This window comes from Microcaecilia unicolor, chromosome 10 (assembly GCF_901765095.1).
Source record: "Microcaecilia unicolor chromosome 10, aMicUni1.1, whole genome shotgun sequence".
In the NCBI taxonomy this organism is placed as follows: domain Eukaryota; kingdom Metazoa; phylum Chordata; class Amphibia; order Gymnophiona; family Siphonopidae; genus Microcaecilia; species Microcaecilia unicolor.
In genome coordinates, this window is record NC_044040.1 from 13,783,402 (window position 1) to 13,801,451 (window position 18,050).

Below are 18,050 nucleotides of genomic sequence, written 5' to 3' on the forward strand. Positions count from 1 at the left end.
TGTGACATCACTGATGAGGTTGGCTCTTATTGGTGGAATGAGTGGAGGAGTAGCCTAGTGGTTAGTGCAGTGGACTTTGATCCTGGGGAACTGGGTTCGATTCCCACTGCAGCTCCTTGTGACTCTGGGCAAGTCATGTAAACCAACAAAAAAAGCTTCAAGACTGAGACAACAGTAGCGCTATAGAAATGATAAGTGGTAGTAGTAGTAGTATTTTATTGATAAATGACCCGACAAGGGCCGTGTTTCGGCATTAGACAACGCCTGCCTCATGGGTCAGGGTTTAGTTGTAAAGTGTGCACTACCTAATTAGCATATGGTTAGCACATGAGTCCTTACCCACCACAAAATACATCTAGTTAAGGGCTCATATGCTAATGGCTGCAAAAAGTATATACATTCCGGGACACTTTTAGAAAGGAGCTCCAAAACGTGGCATGCGGTAGTGTGGGCATGTGTTGGATACGCACTGGACCATTTCTCCAATGTGTATGGAAAAAGGGGGGGGGGGGTTGAGGGCCAGGAAATGGATGTGCGGCAAAATTTAAACCAGCACGCGTCTATTTACGGCCTGAACCCTTAACGTCACCCACTGACTTCGCAGTAAGGGTCACGCGTTACCCATATGGTAACCGTACAGAACGTGCCAACTGCCGATTACTGCCAGGAACGGCCCCGTGGTAGAAAATAGAAAATTATTTTCTACTCTGGGTTTTTGGTGCACGCCAAACTTGGAATCACCATCCGGCACATGCGCTAGCCGGGCAGTAATGGGCCCCTTTATTTTTAGCCATGTGAAAGGTAGCCAACCCTTTAAAAATATAGCCCAGTTGGTACTTGCTGAATCTAAAGAGCTTTTATTATGGCACGTAGGTAGATTTAGCTTTCATACATTCATTTTTAAGGAATTAATTAAATAACCACAGTTCAACTCTGTTGGGAGAAGAATGACCTTTACAATCAGTCATTGTATAGGATTATACCAGTCAATATTCAGCCTGCGGCTCCTCTTCCCCCTTCCCCATTTACCATTCAAAGTAAGGTGCCTTACCAGCACATTATACTGGGAAACAGAGATGTTGTTGGGATGTACAGTTAGCCGAACACACTGTTTCATCTCTGAAGCAAACCTCCGTGGTTCATGCGACCGTTCACACCTCTCTTTCCTAGTGCACCTGAAGAACGAGACAAAACAAAATGAATCCAAGACCCAAGAAAACTGTACGGTGCTCATATTGTTTGCAAATCATAAAAGCCCAGAGCTACAGGTACTAGAGCATGAGGAAGTGGTAATTAAGAAAGGTATTAACTGACACAAGCCAACACCTTTTCTGACTTGGGGCAGCTATGAATTTATACCAAAACATCATTTCCAGAGGATGCTACATAGTCTTTGTGAAAAACTCACAATAGCTCTTGTGATTAGGGATGGGAAGCCAGAAAAAAGTTTTGTGTTGTGTCATTTATGGGAATTTTCATTTGGCCATTTTGTCCACTGTCGATCATAGCATGCGGTCTTTGGAAATAGTAGGCGCTATGAGGAGAAAGGGTATACTCTTTTCCTAATTGGGCATGCATGTTTTGCTCCTGCACAATGGTTGCATTCAAGGAGGTGCAATGGACATGAGATGGCTGGAGTTTGCTTGGCCCATTGTCTGGCCTGAAGCCAGTAGGTGAAGCTTCCCCCATACAAAGTAATGTATTTTGAGTGTATCAAGATGGCGGCCGCTGCATAGGGGAAACAATTAAACCTCTTTGGGTGTAGATGGCTTCAGCCTTGTCACACGACGCCGTCTCCTGTCAATCAAACCTCCTTGGTTCCACTATCAGAAAACAGTGCACCCTCTTTCCACATTTTTAAAATTTGAATTTCTTATATTTTATTTATTTACTTATTTATTAGGGTTTATTTACCACCTTTTTGAAGGAATTCACTCAAGGTGGTGTACAGGAGGAATAAATCAAACATAAGTAATAGATAATTACAACAGTAAAATATTCAAATAACAAGAAATTATAACATAGTATACTACTTACAATGTCAACACAATAAATAATAAAACAATTTAATAAATTGTGTAGGGTATAAGCAAAGATGGAACATATATAGGGGTCCTTTTTCTAAGCCGTGGTAAAAAGAAGCCTGAGGTAGTGTAGCCGCGGGTTTTGGGCAAACACAGAATTAATTTTCAGTGCGCCTATAAAAAAAAAGCCCTCTTCCACCCCTCCCCCTGAAAATGGACGTGCGGCAAAATCAAAATTGTCACACTTCCATTTTGCGTCTCTGACCTTACCGCCAACCACAGACCTAGCGGTAAATTTGTGCAGTAATGACCTACGTGCATCAAATGCCACTTGGTGCGCTTCCACTACGCGCGCCAGAAAATAAAAAATATTTTTCGGACACACACCAAAAATGAAATTACCGCAAGAGCCACGCAGTAGTCGGGCAGTAAGTTGATTTTGGCGCGCGTAGACGCTTACATGGCTTAGTAAAAGGGACCCATAGATAGGTAAGAGAATAAGAGGAGTTAGAACATAAGGGGACTAATTTAAAAAGAGTTGCACATGAGGTCAGAGAGTTGATTAAATATTATCTCAACTGAGGTTGGAGTGGATAAACATGTCCTGCTCCAGTATGTGTAGCCCATGTCACTTCTTGTGTGTGTGAGTGAGACTTAACAAGTGAGTTAGTTCTTCCATTAAAGGCCTGGTTGAAGAACCAAGCTTTCACCTGCTTCCTGAATTAGAGATAGTCTTGTGTTGAGCTGAGTCTTTCAGAGAGTCCATTCCAGAGTGTGGGGGCTACTGTGGAGAAGGCTTACTTGCAGATATCACATCGTGCAATGACTTTTGGAGAGGGCATAGTTAGGTTTACCATATTTTATCCCCCAAAAAGGAGGACACATGCCCCACCCCACCACACACCCCGCCCCCTTTCATGCCCCGCCCTGCCCCCTTTTACGCCCTCGCTCTGCCCCCTGTTACACACCCCATCACCCCCCCTCCCCTTACCTTACTACTGCCTTGGTGGTCTAGTGACCTCTTCCTCTCCCTGTCCCTCTTTCCTGCCCGGAGCGCTGCCTTGCATGCAACCTTCCTGTTGCTGATCTCGGCACCGATTCAAAATGGCCGCTGAGAGTTGAAGTCTCGCGAGGTCACTTCAACTCTCCGCGGCTATTTTGAATCGGCGCCGAGATCAGCAACAGGAAGGAAGCATGCAGGGCAGCGCTCCGGGCAGGAAAGAGGGGGCTCTTTCCTGCCCCGAAGGCAGAAGAGGTCACTAGACCACCAGGGCAGTAGTAAGTAAGGGGAGGGAGGCTAACAATCTGCCCATTTGTCCAGATTTCTGGACAAACGGGCAGGCTGGCGGGCAGGCCGTCCTATGGACGCGCCGCCCACCAGCCTGCCCGTTTGTCCAGAAATCCGGACAAACGGGCAGATTGGAAAACCCGCCCAGTTGCCCGGATATGTCCTCAAAAAGAGGACATAAATCCAAACATGGATTGGCGTGCGCCCAAAACCCTTGCCTACACTACCGCTAGCCATTTCTCAGTGTGCCTTTGTAAAAGGACCCCTCAGTTATCTAAGCTATGACACCCACGCGTCTAAAGCTTACTTAGGCAACAAGAACTCTGAGCCCTTCTATTTCGGGCTTTTACATTTGGTGCCCAGACACATGCTTGAGTTCACCATTCACGTGTGTGTAAGAATGTGGGATAAGTGAAAACATCCCAAATACAAGAAAAATTGTCTCCCAAAAGAATATAAAGACCCCCCAAGTACAAAAATGACAAAAGTTCAATACGACGTTACAGTCATCAAAAAAAGTTACTTTTCTGAAAAATCAACAGATTGGTAGTAAAAACTTTCCAACCGATGGCTTAGTAAAGAGGGAGGTAAGTTTATTATTCATTTTTATTTATTTCTGCAATTCCAAATAATCACAAAGAATATCTTTGCACTGAAATTGACCATTAATCATCCTGAAACACAAGAAACAAAATGACTCCAAAAAATAACAAAATATGAAAAAAGAATGGATACTATAGTCCACAATCAGGGGGAAGTGGCCATAGAAAATAATTTACTTATCTATATATATAAAAGGCACCTCCAACATTCCATTGAAGCCTCAAGCCGGAAACTTGAGGCGCCCGAGATATCCGGTTTGGCCTGCAGCAGGCTGCAGTCACTGTAGCTCCGCCCTCGTGTCAAAACGCGATGGCGTTGAGGGCGGGGCGGGCCTGCAGTCACTGTACCTACGCCCTCACGTCAAAACGCGATGACGCAGAGGGCAGGGCGGCGAACACACAACGCACAGCTTCCACACGTTCTCTGACAGCTGCTGGGAGAGCGCTCCGAACTTCACAAACTCGCAACCACGTCACTGAGGGACGAAGGGAGGAAGAGGAGAGGTGTGGAACTCGGAAGGGAGGCACGGAGGGGGTGTCTGGAACTCGGGAGGGAGGGAGGACGGAGGGAGGATGGTGGGGGGGGGGGATTACCCTGCTAGCGCCCGTTTCATTTTTTCCCGAAACGGGCATTTCTTACTAGTTATTTAATAAACTAAGAGAAGCTGACCTAGAAGCCATGCAGCAACTTAGCAAAAACCCTATCTGGTGTCAAAGTGTCTTCTTTTTATGTCGTGGTCATTTTGCTGGCATCAATGAAAAGGTTTTTTTAAAGTCAACTCGCCTCCCATGCACTTTTCTTAAAAACAGAAAACTAAGGACTTTGATTTCAATTCACACCACTATACCCACCGACAGTTACATTTATTAGAGAAAAGACACCTGGTTAAAGTGCAGGGTATTTATTTAAGAGAACATTTCCAATACGACTCCATTACATTTTCCAATTAAGTTAATGGGATAGACTTGTAAAGGCTGCTCTGTACAGGCTTTGTTATTAACAGGAGATATTACACCAATTACAAGCAGACCCTGAGTCTGGATAGAAATCATTTGCTGTCCCCAAAACTTTGATGTTTCCATTCTAGCTGCAAGAACAGAAAGGAACACTGAAAGAAATCAATGTAATCGTACCTACCATGATGCACAGATCTTTCAGGAAGGAAGGCACTTACCAGGCACAAAGGGACAGATTCAGTACATGTTGCTCAAAGTTAGCCGCCATTAAGATCTGTGCTGTGCCAAGTCTATAAAGGGGGGGAAGAGAGCAGAGAGGAAAGGGTGGCTCTCTCTGTCCACCCCAAGCTCCCCCTCTCCCTCAGAAAAGGGCTGCTGGCTACGCCCCTGTTACAGAATACTATGTTGTGTGGCCACCGTTATGCTAAGTCTGCGACTAGTGTAACTGTGGGTACCCTAAATGAGAGGAGCACTGATACCAAGTTACACTAGCATTCCATAATGGAATCTAAGCTACACCAGCATTCCATAATGGAATCTAAGTTACACTAGCATTCCATAATTTTTTATTTATTTGTGGAACACTTATACCCCGCGTTTTCCCACTTATTAGCAGGTTCAATGCGGCTTACATGGAATATCAGGTTTACAAAGTAACATAGAAAGGATATGGCTGTAATATAGTAGATAAAGAGGTGATCGTTTGGGTAGGTAAGGTGGGTAAGGGAGGAGGATGGTAGAGGTAGGGGAGTGGGAGGAGGGTGTGTATTGGGATTAGCGTGTTGTTTAGTGTGGTAGAAAGTATATAGTGAGGGGTAGGAATAGGGATGTACTTAGAAAGGATTAAACAGGGGAGTATATTCCAGGTTCTGTCTTCATAGTCTGATCTGGGTAGCGCAGATGGACTCATAGTTACTAATGGAATCTAAGTTACACTAGAATTCCATAATGGAATCTAAGTTATACTAGCATTCCATAATGGAATCTGGATACCCAGATTCTGTTATACAATAGGTTCTCACCATGTGGCACCCACTTATAGAATTGCCCCCAACAGGGTTGTTTTTATATAAAATGTGCAACAGGGGAATCAATGCTGAAACAGAGGGGTGTCAGGTCAGGATTGAGATGACCTGGCAAAACCACAGGAGGCCTGGACTTGGATTTCAGCTCGTGCCTTTCTCAGAAGTTCACAGTGAGTTACACTCAGGTACTGTAGGTATGGGAATCGCAAAGGATGCTGAAGAAAAGGAATGATGAGGACACCAATCCTATAATAACGGCAGCCCACCGCAGGTCGGTCCTGAAACCCATCAGCTCAGCTGCCTAAGGACCTGTTAGACAGTTCCTGGCTTCGACCTATGTGTTAATCCCCCTGCTTTATGGACCCAAAAAACCTTAAGCTAAAATTCATCTCATCTAAAAAAGAATCAGTTTTCACTCCAGCTGCAGGGTGAATGTGTGCAGAGGCTCCCTCATGGCCAATAGCTGTCTCTGCCTATTACTGACCTCAGACTCATCAAGATGACAAGCAGATAAGATTTCTTCTCTCCTTGTGTGACTTTACCAAAATTAAATCCTCTCTGATTTCTAAGCACCTTTGCAGTCAGAGGCAAGGCATGCACAATCCTGGCCTAGGTGATGCTGTTTTTTTTTTTCTAATTCGAGGATGCCATCCTCGGGAAGGCAGCTTGTAAGACTGTTAACATATTCAGAAAAAGCAGCAATTGTAGCAAAAGGCCTCTGTGGAGAAAACAAAGGTCTGCTACAAACCGTGGCTTCTAAAGGTAACATTCCTACACAAATGCTATTCAGAGGCTCTGTGTTCCACACTTAAAACAGGATCTGAATGGAGATGTTCACAGAATTTCTATGAAACAGAGAAATGACACCGTTCCTCTGTTGAGCTCCTTTTAAGAGGGATCCACAGAGAATGGCGAAATCCCAGGCTGTCTATGAGATCTGAGTGTTCGGGATTATACCAGCCAACGGCATAATCTAAGTCCGTGCTTTCTTGTTGCAATGTTTCCAAAGCCCATTATGCATGCAAAACAAATCCCACATTGAGTGACTCGTGGGGTGTAGCCTACGTCACCGACAGAGCTGTACATGATGTCCAGAAAAAACAGGACCCCTTACATAGCTTCAAAATACTTTGCAATTGTTTAAACATTTCGTATGACCTTTGAAAATACATTAGTACAAGGGGGGGGGGGGGGGGTTCTTAGTTAATTCATAATTTCTGTTCGAAGTGTCCTCCTTCAACCTTAACACATTCACGAAGTCCTTAACGCCACTGAGCTATTGGCTCAATGAAATCTGGGGTTTCATTAATTAAGAGCTCAACTGTTTTGCGAGTTCGATGCGCTGGAGCTCCATCCTGTTGAAAAGTTAATACTCAGAAATGCCTCGAATTTCAGGCAGAGGTTTCTGCTGCAGTAGGACGTTTTGGGGTTATTTGGAACAATGTCGGGGAGGGGGGCGGGTTTTTTTTCCAGACACCGTGTATATGAGGCAGACTTTTAAAAGATTGTTCCATCTCGTAAAACTTCAGATGTGTTGGATTCAGGCTTGGATCTGGCACCATAAGGGCAATTGTGTAAGGGGCAGACATTATTGTTAGGTGCCAATCTGGAACCTATTTTTTAAAGGAAAGAGACACTTATTGTCCTTTATTGATTACTTGCATAGCAGTGCTAATACATGTGTATAATTTTGGCACAACCCCTATCCCAGACATAGAGATGTTGTGTTAATCCTCTCCTTTATATGGTGGTGAAGTCCCACCCAGCGCATCTCAGAATGCACTGGGCAGGACTGGGCGCCACCATTTTCAAGGCACCGCCATTTTTAAGGAGGCGCTAGAAGAATAGGGAGTGTACTACTCCCTCCTCCACCATTACTACTACTACTACAAATCATTTCTATAGCGCGACCAGTCGTACGCAGCGCTTTACAATTGAACATGAAGAAGAGACAGTCCCTGCTCGAGAGCTTACAATCTAAATTAGGACAGACAGACAGGACAATTAAGGGTAAGGGTAGGACAGACAAATAGGACACATAGGGATGAGGGACTATTGAAGAGAGGAAGACAAGACAAAGGTTACAAACAAGTGAAAAGTTAAGGTGGAGGAGGCGAGCCACTAGACCACCAGGTTTTGGGGGTGGGTTGCTTGAGTTTGTGGTCACTGGGCCACTGGGGCTTTTTTGGGGGGGTGAAATTGTGTCATTGGGATCAGGAGACTGGAGGTCTGGCGGACCTCCAGCCCCCGTGTCGCTGGCTTGCGGTGGGGGTGTAGGGGTTCGGGGGACACTATACCACCAGGGCCTTGTAGTTGCAGGGGGGTCTACATGCCATTATCTGTGACATTAGGGGCAGTAAAGTCCCGCGCTGTTCCAGCGCTATCTTTAGAGCAGTGTGGGGGCTTTTGATCATCTGCCCGTTAGAAATAAAGGAGTACATTGTACTTTCCAACAACTAAGCTTGGTGACTCTTGTAGAAGCATAGAACCCTCAGGGTCTGTCCAGTGTACCCAATTCACTTCCTAGTGTGATATCATGGACACCCCCACCCACTTCCCCCAAGCTGATCTCTGTCTTGTCAGAGAGAAACATGCAAGGATAAACCAAGCTCTTTTAATACACAGTGAATACACTAATGGCCACCAACCAATGACAAAGCAGCTTTAGTCATGATCAGCAATAACACAGTCCATTCTATCCCCCAAATTCTTTATAGAGCACCTTAAGTTTTACATGGCCAAATTGTGTGCACAATGTAATTGATTAACAAACCAATCATCACTGATAATTGGTACTTAAGGACCAATTAGTGGCAGTAATTGGTTTTAATTAGAATGTACACGCACAACATTCTAGGCATATTCTACAACGTGGTTCACATAAATTCTAATGCACACAGTTGAAAAGTGGGTGTGGCCATGGGTGTGGAATGGGCGGGTCATGGGTATTTCAAAAAAAACTACGCGTGCTATAATGGAATAACCCCTATCTGCGCCTAAGTTAGGTGCAGGTATTTAGGCCTAGGTTTTAGTCAAAAGCAATGTTAAAGCCCACCTCTTTAACATTGCTTTTGACTCGTAACCACTTGTAACCACTCGCCTCCACCTACCCTCCTCTCTTCCTTCCCGTTCACATTAATTGATTTGATTTGCTTACTTTATTAATTTTTTGTCTATTAGATTGTAAGCTCTTTGAGCAGGGACTGTCTTTCTTCTATGTTTGTGCAGCGCTGCGTACGCCTTGTAGCGCTACAGAAATGCTAAATAGTAGTAGTAGTAGTAGGTGACCTAAACAGGTGCGCCTACATCTTAAGTGCAAGAATGGCACATGCACGTATTCTATAAACTAAGCCTAATTTTAGGCGTAGTTTATAAAATCATGCTAAGCGCATGTTTTTTGGCACCATATATAGAATTTACTCCTACATGCGCTAGCTTTTTCTACTGGGCTGGTTGAATACAGAAGCTAATATCTGTCTGTTTTAAAGGCTAATTTTAAGGAATGGTGAACCCTTAAGAGGGTCATTCTATAACAGGTCATGTAGGTTGGAAATCAACAAAGATACTTGTTTTGTGGACATTTTATAGACAATATAAATTAAAACAATCGCAGTCACAATGCATCAGTGTACATTTACACCACCTTGGGAGCAGGTGTGTGTATTTTATTAACTATGCTTCATGACTTGTCCCAGGCTGTGTGCAAAGTATGCTCCAGAATGCACCTAGATGTGAATGCATAAATGTACACACCTTCTTGTCATCACGTGTACTTTTACGCCTACATATCATGAGGTAATTTTCTAAAATCCATGGAAAACACTTTCTGGCCAATATTCAGCCCGTAGGAGGCAGGCTGGCTAAGTCCCAGGATCAGCAATTAGGCCAGATATTCAGTGCCGGGTCATTTCACGTGACTGCCATTGAATATCTATTAGGGGTTTTTTTTTTGGCTGATTTAAACTTAACTGGCAAAGTTAATACGCAGCACTAGCCGGTTAAGTTTATAGTGGCCAAAGATAGGACCGCTATTTAGGTGGTCTGATTTGGCTGATAAACTTAGCTGGCCAGTGCTTGAATATTCACGGCTAGCTGGTTAGCCGCTATGCACTAAGCACTAAGATTTGGCAGAGATAGCCGGCTATCTCACGCTATTAGCATTAGCCAGTTAAATGCTATTTACCCAGTCAGGAGCCATTCCTAGCCAGTTAAATATCGCTGAATATCAGCTGGTTTATAATTATCCCCCCCCCCCCCCCCCCCAAGAGTGCAATAACACAACCAAGACGATTTCAGCACACTTTGCAGGTGCATTCGTGCACAACCCACCAAGAGTTTGCATGAAACAGTTTTAATGTACACCTTGCCATACGGTTAATGCCTACCTACAACATGATTTCTGCTCCATTTAGCTCGTTAAGTGCTGCTGAATATCTGCCCAGATGATATTTCCAAAGGGAGGTATATCAAAAGATACAAATGCATTTGAAATGTGCTACAAGCACCCAAAGTAATTTTTTTTTTTTTGTTACATTTGTACCCCACGCTTTCCCACTCATGGCAGGCTCAATGCGGCTTACATGGGGCAATGAAGGGTTAAGTGACTTACCCAGAGTCACAAGGAGCTGCCTGTGCCTGAAGTGGGAATCAAACTCAGTTCCTCAGGGCCAAAGTCCACCACCCAAACCACTAGGCCACTCCTCGAGTTGTGGAGTTTTAACCATTCTCAGCACTAGTAGGTCATCAAACACCAGCATCAACCCCAAATCATGGAGGCGCCGTGGAGGGGCATAATCGAACAGAAACGCCTATCTCCATGGGCGTTTATCTCCGAGAACGGGTCCGTGAAGGGGCGGACCCAACCGTATTTTCGAAACAAATAGACGTCCATGTTTTATTCGCCAAGTTGTGAGCTGGGCGTTTTTGCTTTTCAGCGATAATGGACAATGAAATCGCCCAGCTCAAAAACGAATAAATCCAAGGCATTTGTTCGTGGGAGGGGCCAGGAGTCGTAGTGCACTGGTCCCCTAACATGGCAGGACACCAACCAGGCACCCTAGGGGGCACTTTTACAAAAACAAAACAAAAGGTAAAAGAGCTCCCAGGTGCATAGCACCCTTCCCTTGTGTGTAGAGCCCCCCAAATCCCCCTCAAAACCCACTGCCCACAAGTCTACACCATTACTATAGCCCTAAGGGGTGAAGGGGGGCACCTACATGTGGGTACAGTGGGTTCGGGGGGGGTTGGACGACTAAGCATTAAGCAGCACAATTGTAACAGGTAGGGGGGGATGGGCCTGGGTCCACCTGCCTGAAGTCCACTGCACCCCCTAACAACTGCTCCAGGGACCTGCATACTGCTGCCAGGGAGGTGGGTATGACATTTGAGGGTGAAAATAAAAAGTTGTGAAACATCATTTTTTGTGGTGGGAGGGGGTTTATGACCACTGGGGGAGTCAGGGGAGGTCATCCCCGATTCCCTCCAGTGGTCATCTGGTCATTTAGGGCACTTTTTGGGGCCTTATTCGTGGAAAAACAGGGTCCAGGAAAAGTGCCCTAAATTCTAGCTAAAAACGCATACTTTTGTCCCATTATCTGTGAAATGCGCCCATCTCTGTTTGGCAGATAACCACGCCCCAGTTCCGCCTTCGCCACACCTCTGACACGCCCCCATCAACTTTGTCCGCATCCGCGACGGAGTGCAGTTGAAAACGTCCAAAATCGGCTTTCCATTATACCGCTTTATTCGTTTTTGTGAGATAAACGTCCATCTCCCGATTTAGGTCGGAACTTGGGCGTTTTTCTCGTTCGATTATAAGCTGGATAATGTCCTATCTGTGATGGAGTGGTAGGAACATTGTGGGCCCCTGTTCCAGGAGAAAAGGGTTATACACCAAGATTGAGTGGCATGGTGAAGTGACATAGACCCAACAAGAAGTGATTTTGTAGCACCTCTGGATTCTACCCTCATCCCACGAATGGAGGGCTGGCTACATATACAATCGTAAGTTTGTAGAACAGTTAAGTCTTCCTGTTATCTAAATGTCGTTAAGTGGCAAAGACTTTGCAGAAAGTTATGTGTCACTGTGAAATACGTTCCATGACTCTACGGTGAATAAAGAAGCTCTGAGCATTCAGTGCCCTTATAGGGACAAATTTTCAAGGCTTTTGAGAGTTTCACTGGAGTGTGAGTTAAGTCAATTTACTCACAGACTGGTAAAGAAATTAAATAAAAGTGTGACTTAACACCTACCAAAATAAAACCCAGCCCCGTGTGCCCAGCTCAGTGAAATCAAACTTCTGTTTTTGGCCCTGGTGTTGGGTAACTGACCCAAAAAGCTAGCTGGTGCCTGGAACTGTATGAGTGAAACCAGGGTTACAGCTGTAATTATCAATGAGTGTACAGCAGTGGGGTGATTTGCCTCCTATCTGTCATGAAACACCAATACTGCATAGAGGCCGAGCCGTCCCTTAAAGGCAATGTTTTGCAGATACTAGTTCAAAAGCAAGTGATATTTCTTCCTCTCACCAGTCATCAGTCGGCACTGCGGCATTTTTCTTTCTAAATACCAAGCACCAACATAGCTTTCATTACCGAGGGAAGCGTTTGGCTGTGATATATTGTTCTAGATATCCCAAATTCCCCCGCCATGCTGCCCCTCTTCAATCAGGGCACAGTCTTTTATACCAGCTGTCTGCCTTCCTTTCATCCCTGCACCTGAGAACAAAGTAATCGTCCGTATCATTTGTGATAATAAATTGAATGTATTTAAAGATAAAATAACCCTTGTGCCTAGGCTGGTTAGGACTCATTATTTTTCAAGGCTGTCAAACCCCGATTAAATCAGACAATAGCATTTTTTTCCAGCACAGCTGACCCCTTTTCTGTAATATAAAAAACAGGATCTCGGCACTTTCTCCTCCGTTTCTTCCCTGCAGAATTTGGTTTTCTTATCGCACCACAGTCACCTTCTAATGCCTGATCAACACTCTCCTCCTCTGCCCCCTATGCAAGGATGTCTCATGGCTGCTCAAGATGGTTAGCTAATAGCTTTTAAGCTGGAACTTGAACATTCTCAGAGCGCTCTGGTTAAAAGAGGTATAGCCATGCACACAAATTCTACCCATGACTTCTAAAGACTATAGAGCAGCCCACAGATTCTGCATAGGTTACCCAAAGACGGGCGTCAATCCCAGATCTATGTATAAACTAATTAGCCAATTAAATGCCACCACCCAATAACTGGTGAATGACTAGGTTAGGAAGTGGTTAAGTGGAAGGCGACAGAGGATAGTGGCAAATGGAGCTCATTCTGAGGAAAAGGATGTTACCAGTGGTTATGCCACAAGGTTCGGTTCTCGGGCCGGTTCTTTTTAACATTTTTGTAAGCGATACTGTTGAAGGGCTGTCTGGCAGGCTTTGCCTCTTTCCAGATGATACTACAATAGGGTAGATACCCCTGATGGTGTAGATAACATAAGGAAGGACTTAGCAAAGCTAGAGGAATGGTCTGGAACTTGGCAGCTTTGGCTAAAAAATGCAAGGTCATGCATTTGGGCTGCAAGAAACCTGAAGGAATAATGCAGTTTAGGACGTGAAGTACTTTTGTGCACGAAAGAAAAGCAGGACTTGAGTGTGATCATATGTGTTGATGTCCAGGTGGCCAAACAGGTAGAAAAGACAATAGCGAAAGCTAGAAGGATACTTGGGTGCATAAGGAGAGGATTGGCCAGTAGGAAAAAGGAGGTGATGATGCCCCTGTATAAGACTCTGGTGAGACCTCACTCATGGGCAGATGGTCAGAAGCAAACGCGGGTGCTAGAGGCTATTAGCGCCATACTAGCGTCTGCGTTTGCTACCGCCCCATGATCAGAGCCCCCGAGCACATGAAACAATGCGCTCGTGGGCTCTGAATGCAACAAGCATGCAAATGCATGCTAAACAGAGCTCTTAGAACAAGTAGCATGCAAATGCATGCTAAACATATTCCTCCCCAGTGATCAGCGAGCCAAACATTGGCGTGCTGTCCGCGGCAAACCCTACAGCAACTCGGAGCTGGCTTTAGGGCTTGCAGACCATTGGGGAGGAATGGTGAGCCCTCTCCAGGATGCATTTGCATGCTAGCAGGCCCCCCATTTCCCCAAATACAACCCCCCCCCCCCCCGCAGAAGCAGAACCCCGACCCCCAGCCAGCAACAAGGGGACTAGAGATCTGGTGGAACTCCAGTCTCCTTGACCCCCCCCCCTCCGACACAAGTTAAGGGGAGGCTGGAGATCCAGTGGGTCTCCAGCCCCCCTAATCCCCCTCGCATCCCCCTCAAAAAAGCCCTGGTGTCTCACTGGGCCGCAAATCAACCCCCCCCCCCCCAACCTGATGATCTAGCGGCCCTCTTTCCCGTCGACTCCCCCCCCCCCTGAACCTTTGTTGATGGAGGAAGGTACACTCCCTCTTCTTCCAGCAGTGCCGCCTTGAAAATGGCGGCACCCAGCCCTGACCAATGCACCCCTGTGCTAGAAAAATTTTTTCCCAGTATGCTGGAAATGGCACATAGTCGAACTGGAACTACTGACACTTTGTAAAAGGGCCCCTCCATTTGGTATGAAGCTTCCTGAACACAGGATTCTTATTGCTCTGCTCCAGGCCTCAATTTTAAGTTTACGGCTACTGTTCCAGCTTTCTGAGCTGCTTGTTGATTCCAGGTCCAGGCCCAAGGCCAGATTTGCCTATAATCTAGACAAACCTAGGGCCTCACATTGCAAAAGGCCTCACACTTTACTAGCATGGAACACTATTAAACCTATAATTTACGACCTATTTAGATGAGGGAGGACCCCTTAAAAATTACAACTTAGGGGCCACAACATGCATAAATCTGGCCCTATATAGGTCTGCAGTTCTGTTTCACTTCTAGCTCTTGCTTCCTGCAAATTCCAGGTCCTGTGCCTCTGTCTGCCTGATCCCAATTTTTGCTACTTGTGTATTCTAGATAAGTGCTTCCATTAATTAACTCAAGTGCAGCTCTGACTCTCAGCCTATGCCGGATTCAAATTTCAGCACCTAGGTTTGGGGTGCGGCTCCACCCCAAGCCCAAGAGTACTTTAAGGGAGGTAATATGACACTTCTGCAGCACTGTACATACTTACAATAGAGAGGGTCCCTGCTCTGTGGAGCTTACAATCTAATAGGAACACACAGACGACAAACAAGAGGATTCAGGAACTTTATTACAGTGAGTAAGGTCAAAATTGACAAAGCTGTGATCAGAACCAGCCAGGGTTAAACATTAAACTCCAACCTCAAAGGTGAACTTTCAATCAGGATTTAATTAAGGTCAGAGCAAAAGCGTTGACACATCAAATCAGGCCAGCTATCCCAGGCGTAGAGGGAGAAAGTAATGAACCACCCGATATTTATCCCGTGGAAGTAAGCGGCATCTGAGCCACTCAAAGACGCGGGCTGAACTGACCTTGATGATTGAATGCTGGGTCATGCATGGCTCCCGACACTGAATATCCAGGTATGAGTGGTCACCCATGCATTAACCAGGCACCAGCCAATAAAAGACCAGTGTCCGATTAACTGTAGAGCCTTTTTGCTATCCTAACCTTCAGTGATAACTTAGATGGACAAATGCAAGATGATGCACATTGGAAAGAATAATCCGAATCACAGTTACCTGATGCTAGGGTCCACCTTTGGGGTCAGTGCTCAAGAAAATGATCTGGGTGTCGTTGTAGATAATACACTGAAATCTTCTGCTTAGTGTGCAGCAGTGGCCAAAAAAGTTAACAGGATGCTAGGAATTATTAGGAAAGGTACAGTGAATTAGACCAAAAATACTACAATGTCTTTGTATCACTCCATGGTGCATCTGCACCTTGAGTATTGTGTTCAGTTCTGGTCACCATATCTCAAAAAAGATATAGCGGAATTAGAAAAGGTTCAAAGAAGAGCGACCAAGATGATAAAGGGGATGGAACTCCTCTCATATGAGGAAAGGCTAAAGAGGTTAGGGCTCTTCAGCTTGGAAAAGAGACGGATGAGGGGAGGTATGATTGAGGTCTACAAAAACCTGAGTGGTGTAGAATGAGTAGAAGTACATCGATTTTTTACTCGTTCCAAAAGTACAAAGACTAGGGGACACTCGAGAAAGTTACATGGAAATACTTTTAAAACAAATAGGAGGAAATATTTTTTCACTCAATGAATAATTAAGCTCTGGAACTCTTTGCCGGAGGAGGTGGTAACAGTGGTCTGTTATTGAGACAGATATGGGAAGCAACTGCTTGCCCTGGGAATTGTAGTATGGAGTGTTGTCATGATTTGGGTTTTTGCCAGGTACTTGTGATACTGCAGGATACTGGGCTAGATGGACCATTGGTCTGACCCAATATAGCTACTCTTATATTCTAAAGTTCTTAGTTGACCAAAAATCTCCACTAAGTAGGCCTTCAACCCACATTCTCCCCCCCCCCCCCCCCCCCCCCCCCCGCCTACCCCTAACCTAACCACTGAAAATCGTGTGCCGGGTCACTCAGTGGGGTTTAACCAGACAGGAGCCTCTCCTGCCTGGATAAACTCTTCTGAATAGTGGGCAGGAAATGTTTTAGTAGAGCTTTGAATGTGTGCCGAGAAAGAAAGACAGGGAAATCAAAGAGAATCCAGAGGTTGCAGGCTGAGGGGAGTAGAAAAATGATAGTGTTGTCTATAGAGAAAAAGAAAGAGGAGCAAGTAGGTTTGGAATAAAACATGAGCTTTCCTATCCTGACCAGGCTAATTTTTAGGTGACACTGGGACAACCAGGCAATGATATCACACTGGGCCTTAGATCTAGACTGGATTCTGGGTGAAAGTTCTTGTGCAGAGAGAAAGATATAGCATTTATCATTATAAAATGATACTGAAAGATGTAGAGATTAGTAATTGGTGTGGACGGTAGACTAGATGGGCCATATGGTCTTTATCTGCTGTCATTTTCTATGTTTCTGTGACAGATCAGAGCACTAGGAGGGCTCTGCTGATGTTCTGGGAGTGGGAGGAAAGGAGGGGGACCAGAAGGGGGGGCTATTGATGTTCCAAGAGGTAGGGGGAGGGACCTGGTCAGATTCAGGCCGATGTTCAGCCAGGACCTGCATAAATGTCCTAAGCAGGTCCTAGCTGAATATTTATCAAGACCCACATAAGACCTGGCTGCTAGTATATGCTAGTATATGCCCAGCGAGTTTTCTATATGATATTCCACTTAGGTACAACTCCCTGTAATCCTCCAGGTGTACCCTCCGACCTGAGGTAGGTCAGCAGTACTATTCCAGCACAGCTCCGGAGATATCTGCCAGGGAAATTATCCCAGCGGTTTCAAGAATGTAATCCCAAAAACAAACAGTTTAGAAAAAGTAGTTTTTAATAATGCAGTTCCAAACGCAAAGCAGTTCAGGAATCTCCACAGCTTCAAAAACACAGTTCATAAACCAACAGGACATGAATCTCAGCAGTTCCAATGATGCAATTCAAAATAAGAAATCCCAAAAGCAGAAAACGTTCCACAAAGAAAAACAAGCAGTTCAAATAAAACAAGCACTTCCAAACAAGCAGTTCAAACAAGCAGTTGAGAAATCCCATCAGCAGTTCAGAGGCAGAGAGCTCCCAGGGGTCCCCTCCCCCCTCTGGCCAGCTCTATCTCCTGGCTTCCTCCCACTTGACCCCGTCACTCCCTGGCTTCTCCACGAAAGCCACTGCCTTCCCTTGTTTACCCAGACCCGGCACCAAGCGGTTACCTGCTGTCTGAACCTTTTACTTTTGGATATTGCCAGAGCTGCAATCTCCATCGGCTCCTCTTGCCTCACTTCTTCCTCCTTTTCTTGCCCCTTCCATTCCATGGGCTCCTCACCCCACCCATTCCCCAGCTGATCCTCCTCCCCCTGATTAGCTCTGCTTAGAGGCTCCCCCTCCTTTCCTGGCCTCCCCTCCGTGTCTTGGGTTTCACCTTTACCTGCCTTTCCCTTGGGCTCCACTGGGGGCTGCTGGGATAGGAACTCTTTGATTCTGTTGTAAGACTTCCTCAAGGGCTGCTGGGAATCATAGTTTCTACCCTGCCTCCAGCCCTCTGGGGAAAATAATCTATGCTTTCTCCTGATATGTGGACCTCCCTGAGCT

The 18,050-nt window shown here is 45.4% G+C and overlaps 1 protein-coding gene across 1 annotated transcript in view; it reads right to left on the minus strand.

Moving 5' to 3' along the window:
* Positions 1–18,050, minus strand: part of PLXNA4 (plexin A4) — a 944,413-nt gene that overhangs the window by 360,338 nt on the left and 566,025 nt on the right. The window contains 1 exon segment of the mRNA XM_030216701.1: positions 1,052–1,175. Coding sequence (XP_030072561.1) covers positions 1,052–1,175 — 124 coding nt within the window.